General features: G+C 39.7%; 1 protein-coding gene and 1 long non-coding RNA gene across 8 annotated transcripts in view; one reads left to right on the top strand and one right to left on the bottom strand.

Moving 5' to 3' along the window:
* The window catches only part of LOC149918814 (uncharacterized), a 62,674-nt gene extending 50,188 nt beyond the window's left edge, over window positions 1–12,486 (bottom strand). For both annotated transcript variants that reach the window (XR_016464607.1, XR_016464608.1), the window contains exon 1: window positions 12,448–12,486. This is a non-coding gene — a long non-coding RNA (uncharacterized LOC149918814). The remainder of the gene's footprint in view (window positions 1–12,447) is intronic.
* Window positions 12,487–13,676: 1,190 nt separating this feature from the next.
* VRK2 (VRK serine/threonine kinase 2) overlaps window positions 13,677–18,845 on the top strand; it is a 45,576-nt gene continuing 40,407 nt past the window's right edge. For 4 of the 6 annotated variants that reach the window (XM_090134511.1, XM_031597894.2, XM_031597890.2 and 1 more), the window contains exons 1-2: window positions 14,505–14,586; window positions 14,813–14,953. In XM_090134511.1, coding sequence (XP_089990637.1) covers window positions 14,818–14,953 — 136 coding nt within the window. In that variant the 5' untranslated portion in view covers window positions 14,505–14,586; window positions 14,813–14,817. Of the gene's footprint in view, window positions 14,024–14,452; window positions 14,587–14,812; window positions 14,954–18,845 lie in introns of those variants that run through there. The other 2 variants (XM_031597891.2, XM_090134512.1) reach the window with 2 other exon arrangements.

The raw sequence follows: 18,845 nt of genomic DNA, 5'->3' as shown, positions 1-18,845 counted from the left end.
TAAACTAAAGGAATGAAGATTTAGATTAGATATTAGGGGAGGTTTTTCAATGAGAGGGCGGTGAGGTGAGAGGTTGTGGATGTCCCATCCCTGGAGGTGTTCGAGGCCAGTCTGAACGGGGCTCTGGGCAACCTGATATAGTGCTTGATCTAGCAGTTGGCTGGCAGCAGGGGTGGCTGGAACTTGTTGATCCTTGAGTCACTTCCTATCCAAGCCATTCTATTATTCTATGATTTCTTCTTTCAGATATTCTCCCACTCTGATTTCTTTTCCAGAAGACCTAAATCTGATGAATCTCTCAATGAGAGTAGGACATTGTAGTGACACAGATGCTTATACATGGCAGTATGGAGTTTTATCAAAAGAAACAGAAAAACTGTAGTGATCTCAATAAATTTCTAGCTACTTCAGTTTTAGTGCTTTGTTCTGGTGTTGTTTTGATCTTCTTCATACAGTTTTCCTACTCGAGTTTGACACAGCAAACACTACAGACAAAAAGACACAATCTGCACCATTGGTAGTTCTGCTGGAAAGCTCTCTCCATAACTAAAGAATCCAAAAATGCTCTGAACTACCACTGCTTCCCAAACCAGCCCCAAATTTCAGCAGTGGTCTCTATACTTCTCAAGCTACATCAACCACAGGCTACTTCTAAATGTTGGCGGTGAAGTGGGCAAAAAAACCTTGAATACTTGCTCTCCTGATCTCATGTGTCAGCCAGAAAGAGATTCTTGTATCCTATGTACTACTCAATCTCTTGTGATTAGCCACTGTACTTCTCACAGTATTATGTGTTTCCTTTCTGCCAACCTCTTCCATTCACCAACCAATCCAGCCTTCAGGTTTTTGCCAGTTGACCTTCAATTCAGCAGTATCTTCACTTTTGAAGCTCTAGTCCCCTTGAATATCTGTAGCTTCACATATGCAACAATTCTGTTCTGTTTCAGCACTGCAGAAGATACAGGAAGCAAAGGATTGTCCAGAGCTTCTATAGCTGTGGCCAGAAAGCATACGAATAGTGAATGGTTGCTTACTGCAAAATGAAACTGATCCTTCAAATACATCACAAAATCTATGGAAACATTCAGCTAAGCTTTCTACTACTAAGCAATTCAATGACAAAGTGGCTTCAGAGTTAAGAACTACTTTACCTTTCTATGTGAGCAAAATTCATAAGCGCACACACAAAAAGAAAAGACTGTCAGATAAAACAGACCCTCACACACTTATTGCCTCTGGCATAGAATTCTGTAGTCCATTTATCAGCTGTCTCTGGGTCACTGTAACTGCAAAGAGCTTTTAATGCCCTGGGCCCATCTTCCTCAATAATGCTAAAATGCAGACGTTGTAGATGTAGGTTAAAAGATATTTTTAGAATATGTACGTATCTCAATATCAAGTTATATGAACTACTACTGAAATGTAAATAATTTTCACATTATTTAAATCAGCATACATCAAACTGATGGATACTGAACGTGCAGTAACATATGCACTGTTAGGCTACCATGTACAGACTGGAATAAGTATTTGCACATGTTTTTTTGAATGTAGCTTGCAAGAGTCTTTTGTTTTTGAAGGGACAATACACCAAGTGTTTCAGTATGAGAGATCTGGTTGGGATTGAGAATGTTTATCCCATGTATTCTTACTATTCACATAACCCACAGATGAGTCCAAGACACAAATCCAGACTAACACACTGTACAGAAAGCAAAAGAAAGCTTGTTTCTACCACCAGAGAACATCTTTATCTTGTTATCATAAGCTACATTTCAGAGAGTGGCCACTTCTCTATTTTTAAACCTGTTTACTATGGGAAAGTTCCAGTTCTAACACAGGCCTGTGGATGTCACTGTAATGTATGCCTACTATCACTGTAGATGAAAGCCCTCAGAAAAAAATGTAAATTGTAATAAAATTGCCAGATATTCAATAACAAACTGTTACAGCTTTCAAATGACAGGGAAGTTCTGGCCCAGAGCAATTTGACATAGCTTCAGTGTTGGTCCTGATCTGTATGCTAGCATTGAAACAGATGACCTCAAGAGGTCCATTTTGGACTCAGTTTTATTATTTCAAAAAATTATAATTACCAAAGTGAAATATAACCACGTTGAAAGTTTATGGAATACTGATTTATACCTTCAAATTTCAACGTGTATGCATGAGGAGGCAGGTCTTTAAACTACAGATGGGAACTTCAGAGAGCTGGGCAATCACAAACCACGTGAAGTTTAACAAGAGCAAGTGCCAGATTCTTTACCTAGGAAGTGGCAACCCTGGCTTATATAGACTGGAGGATGAAAAGATGGAGAGCTGAAGGGAATTTGAGGGTCTTGGTCTACAGTATACCTGGGCAGCCACAAAGGCCAACCGCATCCTGGGGCGCATCAAGCACAGCACTGTTAGCTGGTCAAGGAAAGGGATTGTCCCACTCCACATTGCACTGTGCTATACCTCAAATGCTGTATGCAGTGTACAAAAAGGACCTAAAACTATTAGAGAGTTTCCAAAGGAGGGCTAATGATGATGGTGAAGGATGCAGAGCAGAAAACATTTGAGGAACAGCTGATGTCCTTAGGTTTGTTCAACCCAGAGAAGACTGGGGGGAGTCCTCATCTTCCTGGGGAAGCAGAGGCTCCATTGGGGGAACAAAGGGGCAGGCACCTGTCTAATCTTGCTGACAACAGCAACAGGACCCAAGGGAATGGTATGAAGATGCAACAGAGGAGGATCGTGGTGGATATCTGGAAAAGGCTCTTCACCAAGAGGGTGTTTGGGCACTGGAGCAGGCTCCCCAAGACAGTGGTCATGGCATCGAGCTTGCCATGGTTCAAGAAACATCTGGACGATGCTCTCAGGCATATTGTCTAATTTTTGGGTGATCCTGAGAGTTGGACTTGATAATCCTTATGGATTCCTTCAACTCTATGATTCTAAAATGGAAGTAAATTGCATAGTTTCCACTGATTTCAGTGGAACGCGCTGTCAGTCTGAAAGGTCTTCCACCACATGAATATATAGTGGTAAAAATACTGCATGTGAAGATAACTAGAAAGACATGTCCGAGTGACCTCTAGGGTACTGATGTTGTTCAAATGAAGCTGTCTTTTTCAACCCTGAACACTGAGCGTTAATAAAAACTAACTCTGATATACCTAAAGGGTGGGTAAATACGATCTATGTATTACTGATGATAGGAAGAGAAGCTGAACATAATGATTTACCCAGTTAAAAATACAGCACTAGCAGAGTTACTGAAAGACAGCAGTCCTGATTTCATGCTCCCTTCCTTCCTTCAGCACTGGGATGAAGGTGAAACGTCAGTAAATGAGAACTACTGCAAGCTACTGCTCAGCAGGCCAGAAGTCCTTTTAATGCCCCAGCATGGAAGGAACAGTTTATAGCTTTCATACAACCTTTGACGCCCTATTTGCAACTTTGAGAGATGGCTGCTGTAATTTGTCCTAATGCCCATTCCCAGCCTTGCTCACGAATTCAGTTTCACTGCAGTGTCTATATAATACCTTAAATGCTGGCAATATAGTCTCCATTCAGCAGTTAAAGCAAGTATGGAGTGTACTGTAGTAAAACAAACAGCTGTACCCTACACAGAATAGTTCAAACCTCCAAATGAAATACTGAAATGAATCTCTACAGTGCGTCTAGCTTTATTGCACAGAGAGATGAGTCCATGAAGACCATATACACAGAAGCATTATTTTTTGATGGAAGTATAGTACTTCGCTGTTAGAAAAGCAGTTTTGACTGGTTTTCCTGTGCTCTTCTTGTAAGTACCATGTACCCAGCTGTCCCTTTTATACAGCTTTATGTATCATTCTATGTATTATTTATCCTTCGATAAGACAGAGGCACACAGGAGTCAGAACTCGTTTACATATCAGTTATGTAGTAAGTTACTGCTGCTATTGTGTAAAAGGTACTTTTGTTTACTCAGCAGTCCTATAATCCACTGATGATAAAAAAAGTCTCAATTAAGAGACAGTTGTAATATTTTCCCTTAAATATATTATAGTACTATATTGATTTAATGGCCTGTTAATTTTAAAGTGTCTGTTTTGAAAATAGTTGCACGTAGTTGCCTTTATTATTAAAAAAGCATTGTCGAGTGTAGGAGTATGGAATTGGAGTACTCACGTTAAAGAAAATTAAGGCAGAATGTTCATCTTCTTAACTCTAATAGACACTTGTTCTTCATCTTTTTCTTTTCAAACATAAGAAAGCTCAAAATACTTAAACCAGGTTTAGTTGAATAAGAGAAAATAAGAGGACTGCCATACAGAAAATGACTAAATTATGCTCAGTTTAGGGGTTCCACTTTTCTCTTTTGCCTCAGGCTTTTGGGACATTAAGACCATGTTATAAATCCTGGTCAGTGCTTTCTTCTAAAGAGCAGAAATGAGAGTTTATTAGCATCACAGCAGTTGCCTCAATAATGACAAAACAGTTGCTCATTACTGCTCATTAGATTCATATTAGATTCATTTGCAATAGCAATACATCTTCTATTCATATTCAATTGCAAAACAACAGATATGATTTGACACCTGCTGTAGTACAGAATTCATTAGGAAGTAATAATACAAATAGGAATTCAACGGATGGACTGATGGGTCTAAAATTTGTCATTTAATGTAGAATTTATATAGGATAAATACCACAGCAGGCAATCAGCTTTTTCAAATCATATGTGCTGCAATAAAATAATTACACACACAGAAGTACATATGCAAAGAGCAGACATACAAACATACATACAAAAAGAAAACTAGCAGTACCATATGCAATATGCTATGTACACAATAAAATAAATGAACTCTTTCCGGCAAAATCCCTAAAATACAGATTAATGTAGTTATTAATTTCTAGAACTAGGGAAATTTAAGAATTTCCTCAAAGCATTAAGTAAATACGTAAACAGGCCATATGTTCCCTTGAAAATGTCTGGGCCAAACAGAGCACAGGATCTTACTGAAACAGTGCTTAAATGCCATTGCCTGAATTTACTTGACTCCTGACTAGTGCATAGCCATTGTTGTGTCACTGTACATAACAGTGCTTAACTGGGCTGTAATCTCTCCTTTCTCTTGTCAGCAAATCTTGTCAGCCAAAACAAAATTATCTCAAAACTCAGTTCTTGCCTTCCTTCCTGTGCATGGCATGAGAGTATACCCAAATAACAGGTCTTCATGTCATGGAGAAGTAGAAGGATATGCTGATTTCAAAACCTAACCCTGCTTCCCCTAAAATAGTTCATATTACCCTGGACCTCATAATCACCTTTCATGATATTTCTGATGTTATTCCTTAATGTACAAAACAAAACTTCTTTTTGTACCTCTCTCTTACAGGGACCTTCTTTCAGCAAAAGAGGTCTTCCTCCAACACAATATACTTTTCATCTAGTTCTGTTTTCCACAAACAAACAACAAAAACCCATAACAACAACAACAACAAAAAACAATGCAGCAAACCCACACCACAGCATTACCCTTCTCTCTGAACCATTTTAGAGATACTGCTCACGATTTAACACTGAAACGTAGAAGATAGTAAAGATGTAAACACCAAATACATATTCTAAACTTCACAATAAAAGCACAGCTAAGGATAGAAAGACCTGCAGAGATTCTAAACTGGTAAACCATGCTGTATGGGAACTGCTGAGTCACAGCCTGAACCTCTGATTGATCAACTGGAGAAAAGCCCCAGTCAGCCCTGACAGCACAGGTGAAGCTCTACCCGTCTTAGACCTCATTAAAGGGCTGACTGCCACTGGGGAAGAATCCCTTAGTAGAGATCCTTTCTTTTTGGAGTTTTTCCTGAGCTCTTTGGAGCTGGGTGAGCATTCTTCTTCTTTTGTAAGATCTTCTCATTGTGCTGGTCCTGGTGCCATTACACATGCTACAATCCCATCAGCTCTTGTAAAGTACAGCCCTTTAGACTGGCTGAAAGGCAGTGCATCACATTATTGACTTTCTTTCCTCTTGCTGGAAGAACGCTTATTGCAAAGAGCACGCACTGCAGGACAGTTTCCAGTTTGAGGACTGTTACATGTGATTCAGTTTAATTTCAGTCCTCCACATTAGATCTAAATGCCAACAGCCCAAGATCTGAAGCCACATTTGGTCTTAAATGCTGTAGCCACTTTTCTGTCAAAATACTGTTTTTATCATAGTTTGCCTTAAAGCCCTTCTGCTTTACTCCCCTGGAAGGAAAGATACCTGCTGAAAGACTATGCAGGTCTACATTTGACTGGTGTTAGAAACCTTACACAAACATGGCCAGTATGCATTCATTCAGCTTAAGGTGGGAAGGCAGTAGTTATTTATCTTCCTGATAAACTTTCATATCTTTTATCTATATAGAATTTCTATGTATTCTCTAGAGAGAAATCATATCTCCTGATTGTCAAGCTTATTTAGCCTCATAAACTTAAGATTCTGTCCAATATACTATTTTCTGAGTTGTTTTGTAAGAACAGCTTTCCTTCCACGTAATCGATGTCTCTGCACTTTGGCAAAAATCAGGAAATTTTGTTCTGCATTCTTGTATCAAGACTCTAATTGCTCACATCTTTATATTCACCAGTAAACTATGAGGAGATTTCTGCTTTGTTGCTGTTGCTTGGCAAATTAGCATCACTGAATTAAGGAGGACCACAAGTAGATTCTTAGTAAATGTTAGGGGTACAAAAAAATAAAAATAGTGTATTTTTCATAATCTCTGCAATCTCCCTTTTCTTGCCCATTTTTCCACCCCTTTATATTTCTTGTGCTTATCCGCACATTGTCCAGGTTAATTAATCATTTCCCACATGTTCCTGTACTAAATGCCTTGCTGAAGTCCTGTTGAATCAGAAATCCATATGAATTAGATGTACTTCTCTTGTCTAGCACATTTGTTATCTTAGCAAAGAAACATATCAAGGTAGCTGCATTTTTTCCTGTTTTCCATTTATCCTCACAAACCTTTGTTATTCTTTCTTTCAAAGTTTTCTTCAAAGCTGCAAGCTGGTTAAGTCACACTGCCAAATTCTGAGTTGCTCAAACCATTTTCTCTCCTTTCTTAACTTATTTTCTGTGTAGTAATATGTCACTCTAGACATTTATTTTCTTTGCTGTCTGTGAACTGTGGAATGGAAGTTGTAATCTTCCTTCTTGACTTATATCACCTGACACAAAATATTCAAAACATGCATTAAACAGAAAGACTGCTCATAAAAATAGTGTTTATAAAAGACTTACAAGTATTCCTCCTCTATGTAAGTGGGCAGCATTTTCTCAGGACCTCTGGAAACCATGCAGCATTATTTAAAGGTTATTTCAACCTACACTCTCCTATCCCTCCCTGTCATAAAATCATATATGCTTACTCTGCAGGAAACATTTAAAAACAACAGGTCTTTTCTGCTTCAGCCAACCATTAGGACAGCATTTCTGGACCTATGTTTACAAGAGTTGCTATAAACACAAATAAATAAAAATAGTACACACTCTAAGCAAAGCCTAAATACAATAAGCTAACTGCTTTCAAAGTGAACTACGAAGGAAACTATTGCAGAAAGCAGAGGACAATACTGCATCTATTAACCAAAACTGCCAAATTGTCCAATCTGTCTCCTTTCCCAACGATGATTCTCTGCATGGAACTGACTGCATGGCAGTAGATGGTAAAGCATTATCAGGTAAGGACTAACCATTCCATTCCAGCATTCTGGGCGTGCTGGAAAAGGGATGCATCACTATGTTATTAGATTTATTATACAGTCCATTTGCCACTTCACCACTATTTAATTTTTTTTTTTTAAACCAAATTGAAAGCAGTCAGAACAGTCATTAAAATGCAACAGCTTCCTAATTTCTCCTGGGGAAGAAGGTATCGGCACCCTGCCTTTTTCATTTGGGATGTGATCTGAGAAATAACAATGCAAATATATTAATATTGCATGGTCAGGGCTATTTTCTATTAATATGCCATTAATATAATGACCTTTGTACTACATTTTCAGATTATGAGGATCAATATTTATTCTTAGGTCAGGGGAAAAAAATAATAAAAAAAAAAATCAATCTTGCAGTAAAATGAGTCGTATTTAATATATCACATCATAATAATTAAGTTTATATATATAAAGTAGCACTGATAGGTGAATAATGGGTGCTGTGATGGATGAGTTTCCTTTCCCAAACAGCTTTATGTAGATAAAGCTCAGAAATTGAAAGACCAAATTAAAGCACGCACCTTTCTTCCTAAGTGCATTGCCAAGCTTCTAGTGCTACTATTCCTGTAATTCCTTCATTTTCATCTCTAGATAGACATTAGATCTTTTCAAAAGATAAGTAACAGAGATCGCAGGAACTAAACAGCCTTTCTTGTTGTTTGTGCCAGCCTTTGTGCCTTGGACAAGATGTACAAGAACGTCAGTGGATAAGAACATACTTATTTTCTGTGATCACCAGCTTCATGTGTTTTCTGTGTGCTCCATCTGCACTTGTTTTTGGAGGGAAAACAACGAGAGAAAGAAGAACATATATCTGAACTGCCCACGTTGGAAAACTGATTCTAATACTTCATGCATTTCGTGATAATGTAGGGAAAGTGTTTCCCATCATAACAGCAGTAGCAATAGTATGAACACAGTAACTCTTAAAACAAGCCAACTGGATTGCTTCACATGGATAAAGTGAGACAGGTATGAAATTATTCCTTTAACATCAATTAAGAGCAGAGCCAGGATTAAGATTACTAGAATTACTCCCATAAGGAAAATCATTTCTGATCTCCTTTACTTTAACCACTTGACACTTTGCTCTTTCTGAAAATACAATCCACCCCCACAACAATAAAAAACAATAATAAACATTAAGTTCTAGCATATTTTTGAATTAAATAAGTGTGGGTAAAAACCATTTCTTTTCAATGCTTGTAAATAATTTCCTTCTAAAGGTACGAGAAGTAAAATCCCTGACGTACAAAAAGAGATAGGATATGCACCCATGTTCATATCTTTTTAGTTAAAGCAGTAGGAACTGGTAGATAAGTCATAGAGGCTAAAACAACCCCTCTAGGACTATCTTTGCTGGCCTGGCAAAGGGCAGTGTGGGAGTCAGTCATTTATTCATTTAGGCTACTTGGCATTAAAGCAAATGTCACATATTGCCATTGACATCTCCTGTATTTTAGTAGAGCATTTCAAGTAATTTGTTTGTAGATTTATTTTTAAGGTGAATGTTTTAAGATCTCTTTTTTTTTTTTTTTTTTTTGCATTTTCTTTAGAGAGAGGCCTAATTTCTTGCCTGTCTTTTAAAGGTCTCAGCTGTTTCTTCTGCTCTGTTTAACACATAAAAGCTTTACTACTTTGAACTTATCGCGAGATACAAAATACAAGAATTGTCTACATACAAAACCTTAATCAGTCAGGAAGTTGGTAAATTATGTCTTCATGCCATCCATATTGAGTGTCCATTACTCCTGGACATAGCACATTAACTGACTCATTAGCTATTTCAAACCATATGGACTTAGGTTTTGGGTGGGCTGCTCTGATAATATCCTGAGGTGAGCTTCCTAATTATTGTAATTATGTGATCTCAATCATGGGGCCAGTCACACAAAATAGTGTCAAGAGTCTTTAAAATGGAAGTCGGTGCACCTAGACAGTGACTGAGTTGAGCAACATGCCCCCTAGATGTTGGAGATCCCTTGATACTGCAGAAAGTAATTACTCTAAAAGTTCTAAGAAATAGGAAGCAAGAACAGTAACAATAGAATTAGCACAGGTACACAGAAATCTGCACTGATGCACAAACAAATGGATTTCTCTGTAGTAATTAGGGAAAGTGATTTCTTGTTTGTGGTTTTAATACAGAGATGTTACATCTGTACTGTAAATTTTGGCATGGTACCTTAAACAACACAGACATCTGGATTGGAGGGGGACAATTAACATTTGTTAACAAAACAAAATTAGTGAAAATACTAAAATGACAGCGTTAAGTATCACAGAAGTGTCACAATGCAACAGTGAGAGAAGTTATAAATTGCTCACCTAATGCAACAAATCTAAGATTTGTGCATGTATAACTGAAGTTACAATATTAAACTTTAGATATGAGAAAATAGAAGAAAAAAATACAATAAATAGAACATATTGTATGCTAAAACATAGGTATACTTTAAAACAAAAATACAAACAAACAGCCTTCAAACATGGATAAAAAATTTGTTGTACTTTTAATACCTGAAGAAAGCTCTGGCTCTCTGATAATTTCACTGCATTTTTAACACTTAACTCATATTAACAGCACAATGCTTTTTGTCAACCTCTGAAACTTACTCTGTCAAGGGAGTTAGGAGTAGAGCAATGCTTCAGAGACAAAGAGCAGGATAAAACTTGTGGCTTAACCAGGCAGGTGCTGAGCACCACACAATTGTTTGCTCCCTCCCCTCTTCCCAGTGGGATGGGGGAGATAATTGGAGGAGGGAGGGGAGTAGAATTTGTGGATGGATTGAGATAAAACTATGTTCTAAGATAGAGGAAAGGATAATAATTATAATAAATATACATAAATATACATATATAACAAGTGATTCACGAGGAATTGCTCACCACCCCTGATCCGTGCCCAGCTAGCCCCCCGAGCAGTGGAAGAGAGCCAGATCAACTTCCACCCCCTTCAAAACACCTTCTACTTGATGTCGTATGAAATGGAATATCCCTTTGTCCAGGTTAAGTCAGCTGTCCTAATTCTGTTCCCTCCCAGCTCCTTGGGCCCCTTGCTGCAAATAGTTTTGGCTCTGTACAATGCTGTTTAGCGGTGTACAGTGCTGTACAATGCTATAAACATCAGTGTTATCAAATTTCTTCTTTTCCTAGAACCAAAACATAGCATCCTACCAGACACTCTGAAGAAAATAATCCTATTCTAGATGAAACTAAGACAAAACTCAAGTTTGTACCTTCCACTTTTCAGAGTACCTCTTAGGTGCTGTATGGGAACTGCTGAATCACAGCCTGAACCCCTGATTGATCACCTGAAGCAAGCAATGAGCCAGCCACGGGAGTATAGGTGAAAGCAATTCACCTGTGCTGCCGGAAGGGGTGGAGCCTGGCTGCACCTCTCCTAGACCCATTTAAGAGCTGACTACCAGGGGGGAAAGATCTCTTCTGGAGATCCACTTCTATGTGAGTCCAGGATATGGATGAATGTAGCTATCTTTTCTGTTTTCTGCTTTGGTGTAACAACTACATAGCCAAGCTCTCTGCTATACTGTAATATCTGTATATTCATTGATTGTACAGATGCCTATAAATTGAAGAAGCCAGATACTTAATAGCATGGTGCATCTGAATATACAGCTAGATAGTGAAACCAGGTATTCAAGAGTTACTTAGGGAACTAACCTTGTTTCACAAACTGAAAGGACTTCTGCTGGTAACTAGATAGCTACAGTCAACTTATGGAAGAGCCATCTTAGGCAACATAGCACCACTGTTCTCTTTTTCAGGAGAACAATGGTATTAACAACTGCATTGATTCTGCAGAGAAGCTAGGATTTGCTCATACTTCACGTAGCAACATATGGAGGGGAGATTAAGGTTGGACGTCAGGGGGAAATTCTTTATAGAGAGAGTGGTGAGGTACTAGAACAGGCTGCCCAGAGAGGTTGTGGATGGCCCATCCCTGGAGGTGTTCAAGGTCAGATTAGATGGGGCCCTGGGCAGCCTGGTCTAGCATTAGGTGGGAAGGGGGTTGGCGATTCATGATCCTTGAGGTTCCTTTCAACCCTGGCAATTCTGTGATTCTGTAATACGTATTGCAAGAAATACAAATTTAAAAGAAGCCTGTCAATATTGGAGCCATTAATACCAACGTGCAAATAGCCTGTTGCACCACTTGTAAAATACTGCTCAGAGTTTGCACACACCAAGCTGCATGCAGGATTGATTCCTAATGAGAAGGGCCCGTGGCTCTCAGCTGTTTGCAGCAATATGCCATTAATAAGTAAAATAACAATAATTTGATTTTCAGTGCCTACGTCTTGAGCCTCAAAGGCTGACATCTTTAGGGAGTATGTGTTTATTAGAACAATAGTATAATAAGCACTATTTGCAGTAGTAAAATACACACTAGGAGGAAAAGGTATGCTTATCCCTCGCCTTTTATTCAGACTAGATATGTTACTATAACTTGATTAGTAAGCCTTATAGTTCTCCTTTCACCTAGCTAAAAAAAATTAAAAAGAAAAAACAGAAAACTTCTCAGTAGAAAAAACCTGTTTCTGTCAAGGCATAAGGTATGCGACTGAGGTCATAGTCAGTTATGTGCTGGCAGGATTTGTGTATTTTTATTCTTATTAGCGTACATACTTTTCTCCTGTAAGGATTCTTGAGCTTAGCAACAATGCTGGCTGTCTTACCTTGAAGGAAAATAGCTTCCATCATAATCGGTGTTTCTGCAAAAAACAAAAGAGCAAAAAATGAATAATCAACAGCAAAACAAACAAACCACACCAGAGAAAACACAAATAAATAAATATTTTAGGCATTCATAAACCCCTTCCATCACAGTCTAAACTGCTAATTTGAAGCTACTGTGAAAGGGAAATTGAGGCTTTAACCTGACTAACCAAGCTCATGTTTCTTGAGAGGTTTGCTGGCTGATAATAAGTGAGGTTTTCTCAGTCCTTCCCACAGAACACAGCAATGCTCTATTTATAGGGTGAAGATGACCTACTGTTGCTTCCTAATCTGTTCTTTTTTTTTTCCTCAGGTAAATTTAGTGAAGTTTATTGCTTTTTAATTGGTTACATATGTATGCTTATTTCTGGAGCAGGCAATTTACTGGCAAATTTGGTGTCGGCTTTTTTATTTTCTATTTGCTGTGGTTCTTTATTAATAAGCCCCTTGATTTAGATAACAAACATTCTTCAGAAGTACTTTGGTATGCTCAAGAACTTTTTGCAGTAAATCTTTATGATAACTGTAATTTTTATTGTATTTCTATGCATTTATTTCTGAAGGTTTTTAACTCTCCAAATGATGATGAAAAATGTTTAAGTCTTGGGTGTTCTTGTTTTGTTTTTTAGCCTTGTCTAGGCTGAATAAGCCCAACTCGTTCAACCTTTTTCATAGGTATTGCAGCCCTTTGATCATCTTTATGGCTCTCCTCTATGGCCATGTGGCCTCTGTGGCCCTCTAACAGCTCCACATCCTTCTCGTGCTGGGGATGTAATACTGCAGATGGGGCCCCACAAGGGCAGAGTTGATGTGAAAAAAACAAACACTTCTTGTTTCTGGGATCTCTCTCCTCTGACTTGTAGAGAATATGCTTTATACATACCACATTAAATTTTACAGCTTGTAAAACACTTAGTAAAGACGGGAGAGATTTCAGTCTTGTCTCTGCATGAAAACCTAGATGGTTGTGAACCTAGAACTTGTTTTAAGTAGCACAAGACAACTTTTTTACAGCTGTTGGGGTCTAAGTCTACCACCTATGCTGTATTTCTGCTGCATGAGTCACTTGGATGTTACGTATGTAGCCTGAGTAAGTTTTCAAAACCAATAACGTGGTATATGCTACCAGCAATGAAAAGAGCCCTTACACTGTAAGGTCCTTACTGTGTTTTATATAAGTCCTTACTTTTTTTCTTCTCCTCTAGTAATGCTGATACATGCTTTGCAGTCATAATCTGTTACTTGCAAAGTGTAGACACTGAATATGATCTGGATTTTGCTGCTTCTCTTGGAATCATCCTCCCCAGCAGGGCCTTGATCTGTTGGTTAAACCTTTTAGTAATTACATGGAAACTGTGAAGGTCCATCTAGAAAGAAGAGCAGCTGAACAGTAAAGTGACTAGTGCCCTTTTTTTTCTAAAACAGTCTGAAGATGAGATCCAAGGTATGCCTGGTGTATGGATTGGTGATAAAATGCACAGATCTTCACAGATGAAGCCATGGGAAATGAGATTTCAGTGCCTTTGACGTGAAGCTGTAAGTTGAAGCCTATGTGGTAATGAATCCGATCAACTCCTTTTATACAGGCGGGATCAACTCTTTGAAAGGGTAGATAACTGCAGGACGAGGGGAAATGGTTTTAAGTTGAGGGAGGGCAGATTTAGGTTGGATATCGGGGGAAGTTCTTTGCTATGAGAGCAGTGAGGCGCTGGAACAGCTGCCCAGAGAGGCTGTGGATGTCCATCCATTCCTGGTGGTGTTCAAGGCCAGGTTGGATGGGGCCTTGGGCAGCCTGAGCTGGTATTAAATGTGGAGGTTGGCGGCCCTGCATTGGTGGGGGTTGGAGATTCGTGATCCTTGAGGTCCCTTCCAACCCGGGCCGTTCTGTGATTCTGTGGGAACGGCACGGCGCGCGCTGAGGAGAGCGCCCAGGGCGGGAACGGCGGCCGCAGGGCGGGCGGGAGGAACAGAAGCGGCGGGCGGGCAGAGCGCGCGGCCCGGCCGTGGTTGTCCCGCCCCGTCCCCGCCCTGGGGTTTCCCTCAGGAAGGCGGCGTGCCGCCCGAGCGAGGCCTGCGGGAAGTTCTTTGCCGGGAAGTTGGTGAGCGGAGGCGGGGGCGGGCGGCGGGCGCTCAGGGGGTTGCGGGGCGTCGGCGGTGGGGACGTTGGCGGCCGGCTGAGGGGGGGTGTGCGGCAGGCGGGGCTCGGTGCCTCCCCAGCGGCCGCGGAGTGCTGGGCGCCTTCCTCGGGCCCAGCCGGCGGAGGATCTCGCTTTTCTCGGAGGAAAGTCAACTTTTTTTTTCCCTCTTTCCTTTCATCCCCTCAAGGTGCGATGCCGCCCAAGGAGCGCGGCAGGGGCAAGCTGCCTGTTCCTCTGCCGAGAGACATGATCCTGAAGGACACCGAGGGAAAAACGTGGAGGCTGGGCAGCCAGATCGGCCAGGGCGGGTTTGGCCTGATCTACTTAGGTAAAACGCGGTGCATTTAGGTAAAACCCACAGTAATTATACGAGCGACGTGTGAGTTTCCTCTTGACTTTCTCACGTGAATCAGAGGCATTAACCGCAGGAGGTATAATTGCCAGTCGTCATTTGTTTGTGTTTATTCAGTACGTGTGTTTCTGTACTTCCTTCAGAAGAAGCTTTCGCTTGGTGCGAGTGTGGCAAGGAGTGAGTCATTGTGAGGCACTTTGTAAAGCATTTCGGGTCACTGGCAGAGATGTTGCATATGCAGGCAGCTGTTGCTGATCTTTAGGAAAGAACAAATCCTGTTTTCAAGGCAGCATTATAAGTTTTTTTTTTCTTTCTACTGCATGTGTGCAGTTCCTGTCACTCTGAAGAAAAGCAAAAGATGCTTTTTTTTTTTTTGCTTTACTAAACAAAAGATGTTCTGCACAGAGGTTCTTCTTCACCTCTGTGAAACCACACTGAGTGTAGCATTGCCCTGCAGACCTGAAAGAAGTTGTCCATCAGTGTCAGACTGTAGGATCAAGCACCTGCTGCATAAAGAGATGCATTTTCTTTGTAAGGATTAGTGTGTTTCCTCTTGTCATATTTGCAGTCATAAATGAGGAACTTGCGTGCCACTGTTCTTTCAGTAGCAGACTTACTATGATCTTTGTTGTGACTGGTTAACTCATTGTGCTTGTCTGTTTCCAACTGTTTGGGAACGCTTGCACCAAACTGTTCTTCCTTTCCTTCTTTTTTTTTCCTCTTGTCTCTTATGGCTAATCTCAATAGAATGTCAACTAAAGACCCATCTTTTGTTCCATGATGTGATGATCCCATATGTGATCAGGTGTTGCCTAGAGAGTTGTAATTCCAGCTAGTAATGTGTGGCTGTAAATTGAAGGGGAGTGGACAGTTTTTCTTGCACACTTGGACTTCAAGTTTGTATGGGAATTTATTTTTTTATATTTATTTGTTTATTGGAGAGAGGGTGGGACTGGAGCCATGTGTAGGCACTGAGATTTCAGTGTTAAAGAAGAAAAAGAAAAAAAAAACACTGCTTCTGCTTTCCTACAAAGTAAACACAGTCATTGGAAAAACTTCAATAAAATTAGAAAACTAAGGCTGTGTTTGTTCGGTAGTTTGTTGTAACAATTATATGAGTAACTGGCAATAGCTGCTGGCTGTGGCCTACATCTGCCCTATATTTAAATTGAGGGTTTTTTTGTTTTTTCTTTTTTTTCCACTTTGGACTAGTTTTGGTGTGGTCTGCTGCACAGAATTTCCTGAGTGTGTGATTTGAGGGCACTGGAAGAAACTGTTTTGAATCCTTATGTTTGTGTTAAGAATTCGAGTGTATCTGGTGGGCTTCTATAGTTTCATTTCTTCTGAATTGATGCAGTTCACATGTACCTAATGGCTCTGCAAACTGAACTAGTGGGGATGATAAGAGTTTCAGCTATCTGTGGCTAGAGGAGGCAAAGGCCAGCATGCTAAGAATATTTACATTCTCTTTCTTTTGATGTGTATGATAGCTTTTTATGACCTTCTCTATACTGTTGGTTGTTCACATTTGAGAGTTGCTGTGCCTAGAAAAAATACGAAAAATGTTACCATAAGAAAACAGATCTTGGCAGGAGCTAAGAAGTAAAATTAAGTTACTTCTGGATGTTGCCATTCAAGGATGAATCGTGGGAGAGTGTACAGGGATGTCAAGTGGGGGTCAGGATCCAAAGGAATGGCAGACAGAAGCTTTGAGGATGGTCTGCAGATGCAGTGCAGAAACTAAGGCTGTAGCTATGGGTGTAATTCAGGCCAAACAGAAAACGTTCCTGCCATTTACAGTCAAATTGCAGTGGACCTTGTGTGTGGTATAGCACATGGAATTCAGTTGGTATCTTATAGATTTTATTAGTTATTTGCCTGATTGTTCAGACTGCTGAGATGATTTCACGTATCGTGATGGTTGTTGCAGTATGAGTCCCACTGAACAGGCACAGGAGATAATAAGTGGATTTGCTGAGAATGAGAATACAGCCTGAAACCCTTGGTATTGCAATTAGATGTTTTGTCATAAGTGACACCATACTGAAGAATTACAGCTGCCACTTATAATGGTGTTTGTGTTCATTTAATTTTTTCTTTTAGGATGACAGTGAATGTAACATGTAGGACTGAACTGAAGGCTTTGTTCCCCTTATACCTTATCTTACAATTAAAAGAGGTAATGGGCAAAACATATCCTTGTATTGACGCTGAGTGAAGCTTTCTTGTTTTGTCCACATCCTTATCTTAGATGCATGTTCATATTTAGTAACGTATACCATATCCCTACAAAAGAGAGTCTGAATGGCAAGGAGAGTGAAGTAGATGATGATACACAGATTATTGGTGCTGAGCCAACTTCTTTCTCTATGCTTTTCAGCCTAGTTTCTAATAGGTATGCAGCAAAATGTGAGAGTGGCCACTAAAATTTCAGTGAGAAGCTAACACAGAAAGAACTGTAGAGAGGTGGGTAAGACAGGAAAGTGGAGATGGATTTGATTCTCTGCCAGATGTGAGCAGCACGGCCCTTTTATAAAAGTAAAAGTTAACTTTTCTGGCTGTATCTTTTAACAAGTATTTTTACTGTAGTGGTGTAAAGATTTTGATGTGCATTGTTATAGCTTAATTTGCCATTAAGGGTACTCCATACTCCATTAATCTATACCAATGTACTTGAGATATTTTACACTGTCTCTGCAAAATGTGTTTACTGGAGATGCATTCCTTGGAAGGTTCACTGAATCAAAGCTGCTGAAAGCCATTACTAACCTGGAACCCTAGAACACTGGTAGTCTCTTTAGGTGCAGGGCTTCTAATTATGTAGTTGACAGTTACCAGTTGCTACAAGTTTTGTTCTGCATCGTGAACACTTTCACTGTTTTTTCTAGTTGCTCTTTCCTGTCTGTGTGCCATCTTGTCTGTTTCTCTGTTGACTTGTTCCTTCCCTTGGATTTCTTTTGCATTTTTATTTTAACCAGGGTAAATAGGAGAAGGCTGGCAAATACTGATTCCTCCCAAAGAGCAAACTTTCCTCTGCTGCCAGAAGCACTAGGAACTGTCTAGAGATATTCTTTCAAACATTGCTTTTGTCCCAGCAAAAGCAATACGGATCATACACTGGACCTACCTATGCTCTGACATGCTGGTTTTTGTTCCTGGTACTGATTTGCCATCCAATACCTCAGACAGAACCATTACCCCTTTGATAAGGCAGGAACAGAATGGAGAGCAACCAGGGGAGGACATGACATATTGTTGGTCTCACAAATAGGTTGTAGCCCTGTGGAGCACCATGGCAGTACATACGAAAATTAAGCTAGAGTTGAGGAGGGTGCTACTGAGAGCCTTACATTCTCTCATTTATCTTACTGATTGCAGTCAGTAATTAACAGCAGTCTTTATATAAATCATTCTGTAGTCCTGCTGCAAGGACTCTATTAATGCACAATTTGGACAGAAAATTTAAATTCAGAAAGGTCACACAGTGTTTTGCTGGGACTCCATTGTTGCAGTAAAACCTGGTGTAGACAGCATTACCTGCTTTCAGACTTCTTTCTAACAAAAGCAGGTAGTTCTTCTTAATACTTGTACTTATATTTTGTTAGATTGTGTATTTTACTTACTATGTGGTAAATGTCATCTAACTGTATTATACCTGTATTTTGCAATAGAACTTTGTAACTGATAGGTAAAAAAGTTTTGAAACCATTTTTTCGTAGCTGGCTTTGCAGCAGGTGTTTGTATATTGCTGTTTGACTGCTATATTTGCAGGTGTTGTTACAATATGAGAAGCTCAGGAAAGCGATAATGCTACAGTCAGTGATGTTCTTGTCCTCCTTGGTGATCTGTCACTTGTATAGCTATTTTT

The sequence above is a fragment of the Phasianus colchicus genome, chromosome 2 (genome assembly GCF_987193195.1).
Source record: "Phasianus colchicus chromosome 2, bPhaCol1.hap1.1, whole genome shotgun sequence".
Taxonomy (NCBI): domain Eukaryota; kingdom Metazoa; phylum Chordata; class Aves; order Galliformes; family Phasianidae; genus Phasianus; species Phasianus colchicus.
The sequence above is the reverse complement of the archived record's forward strand: the minus strand, read 5'-3'. Positions and strand labels throughout refer to the sequence as shown.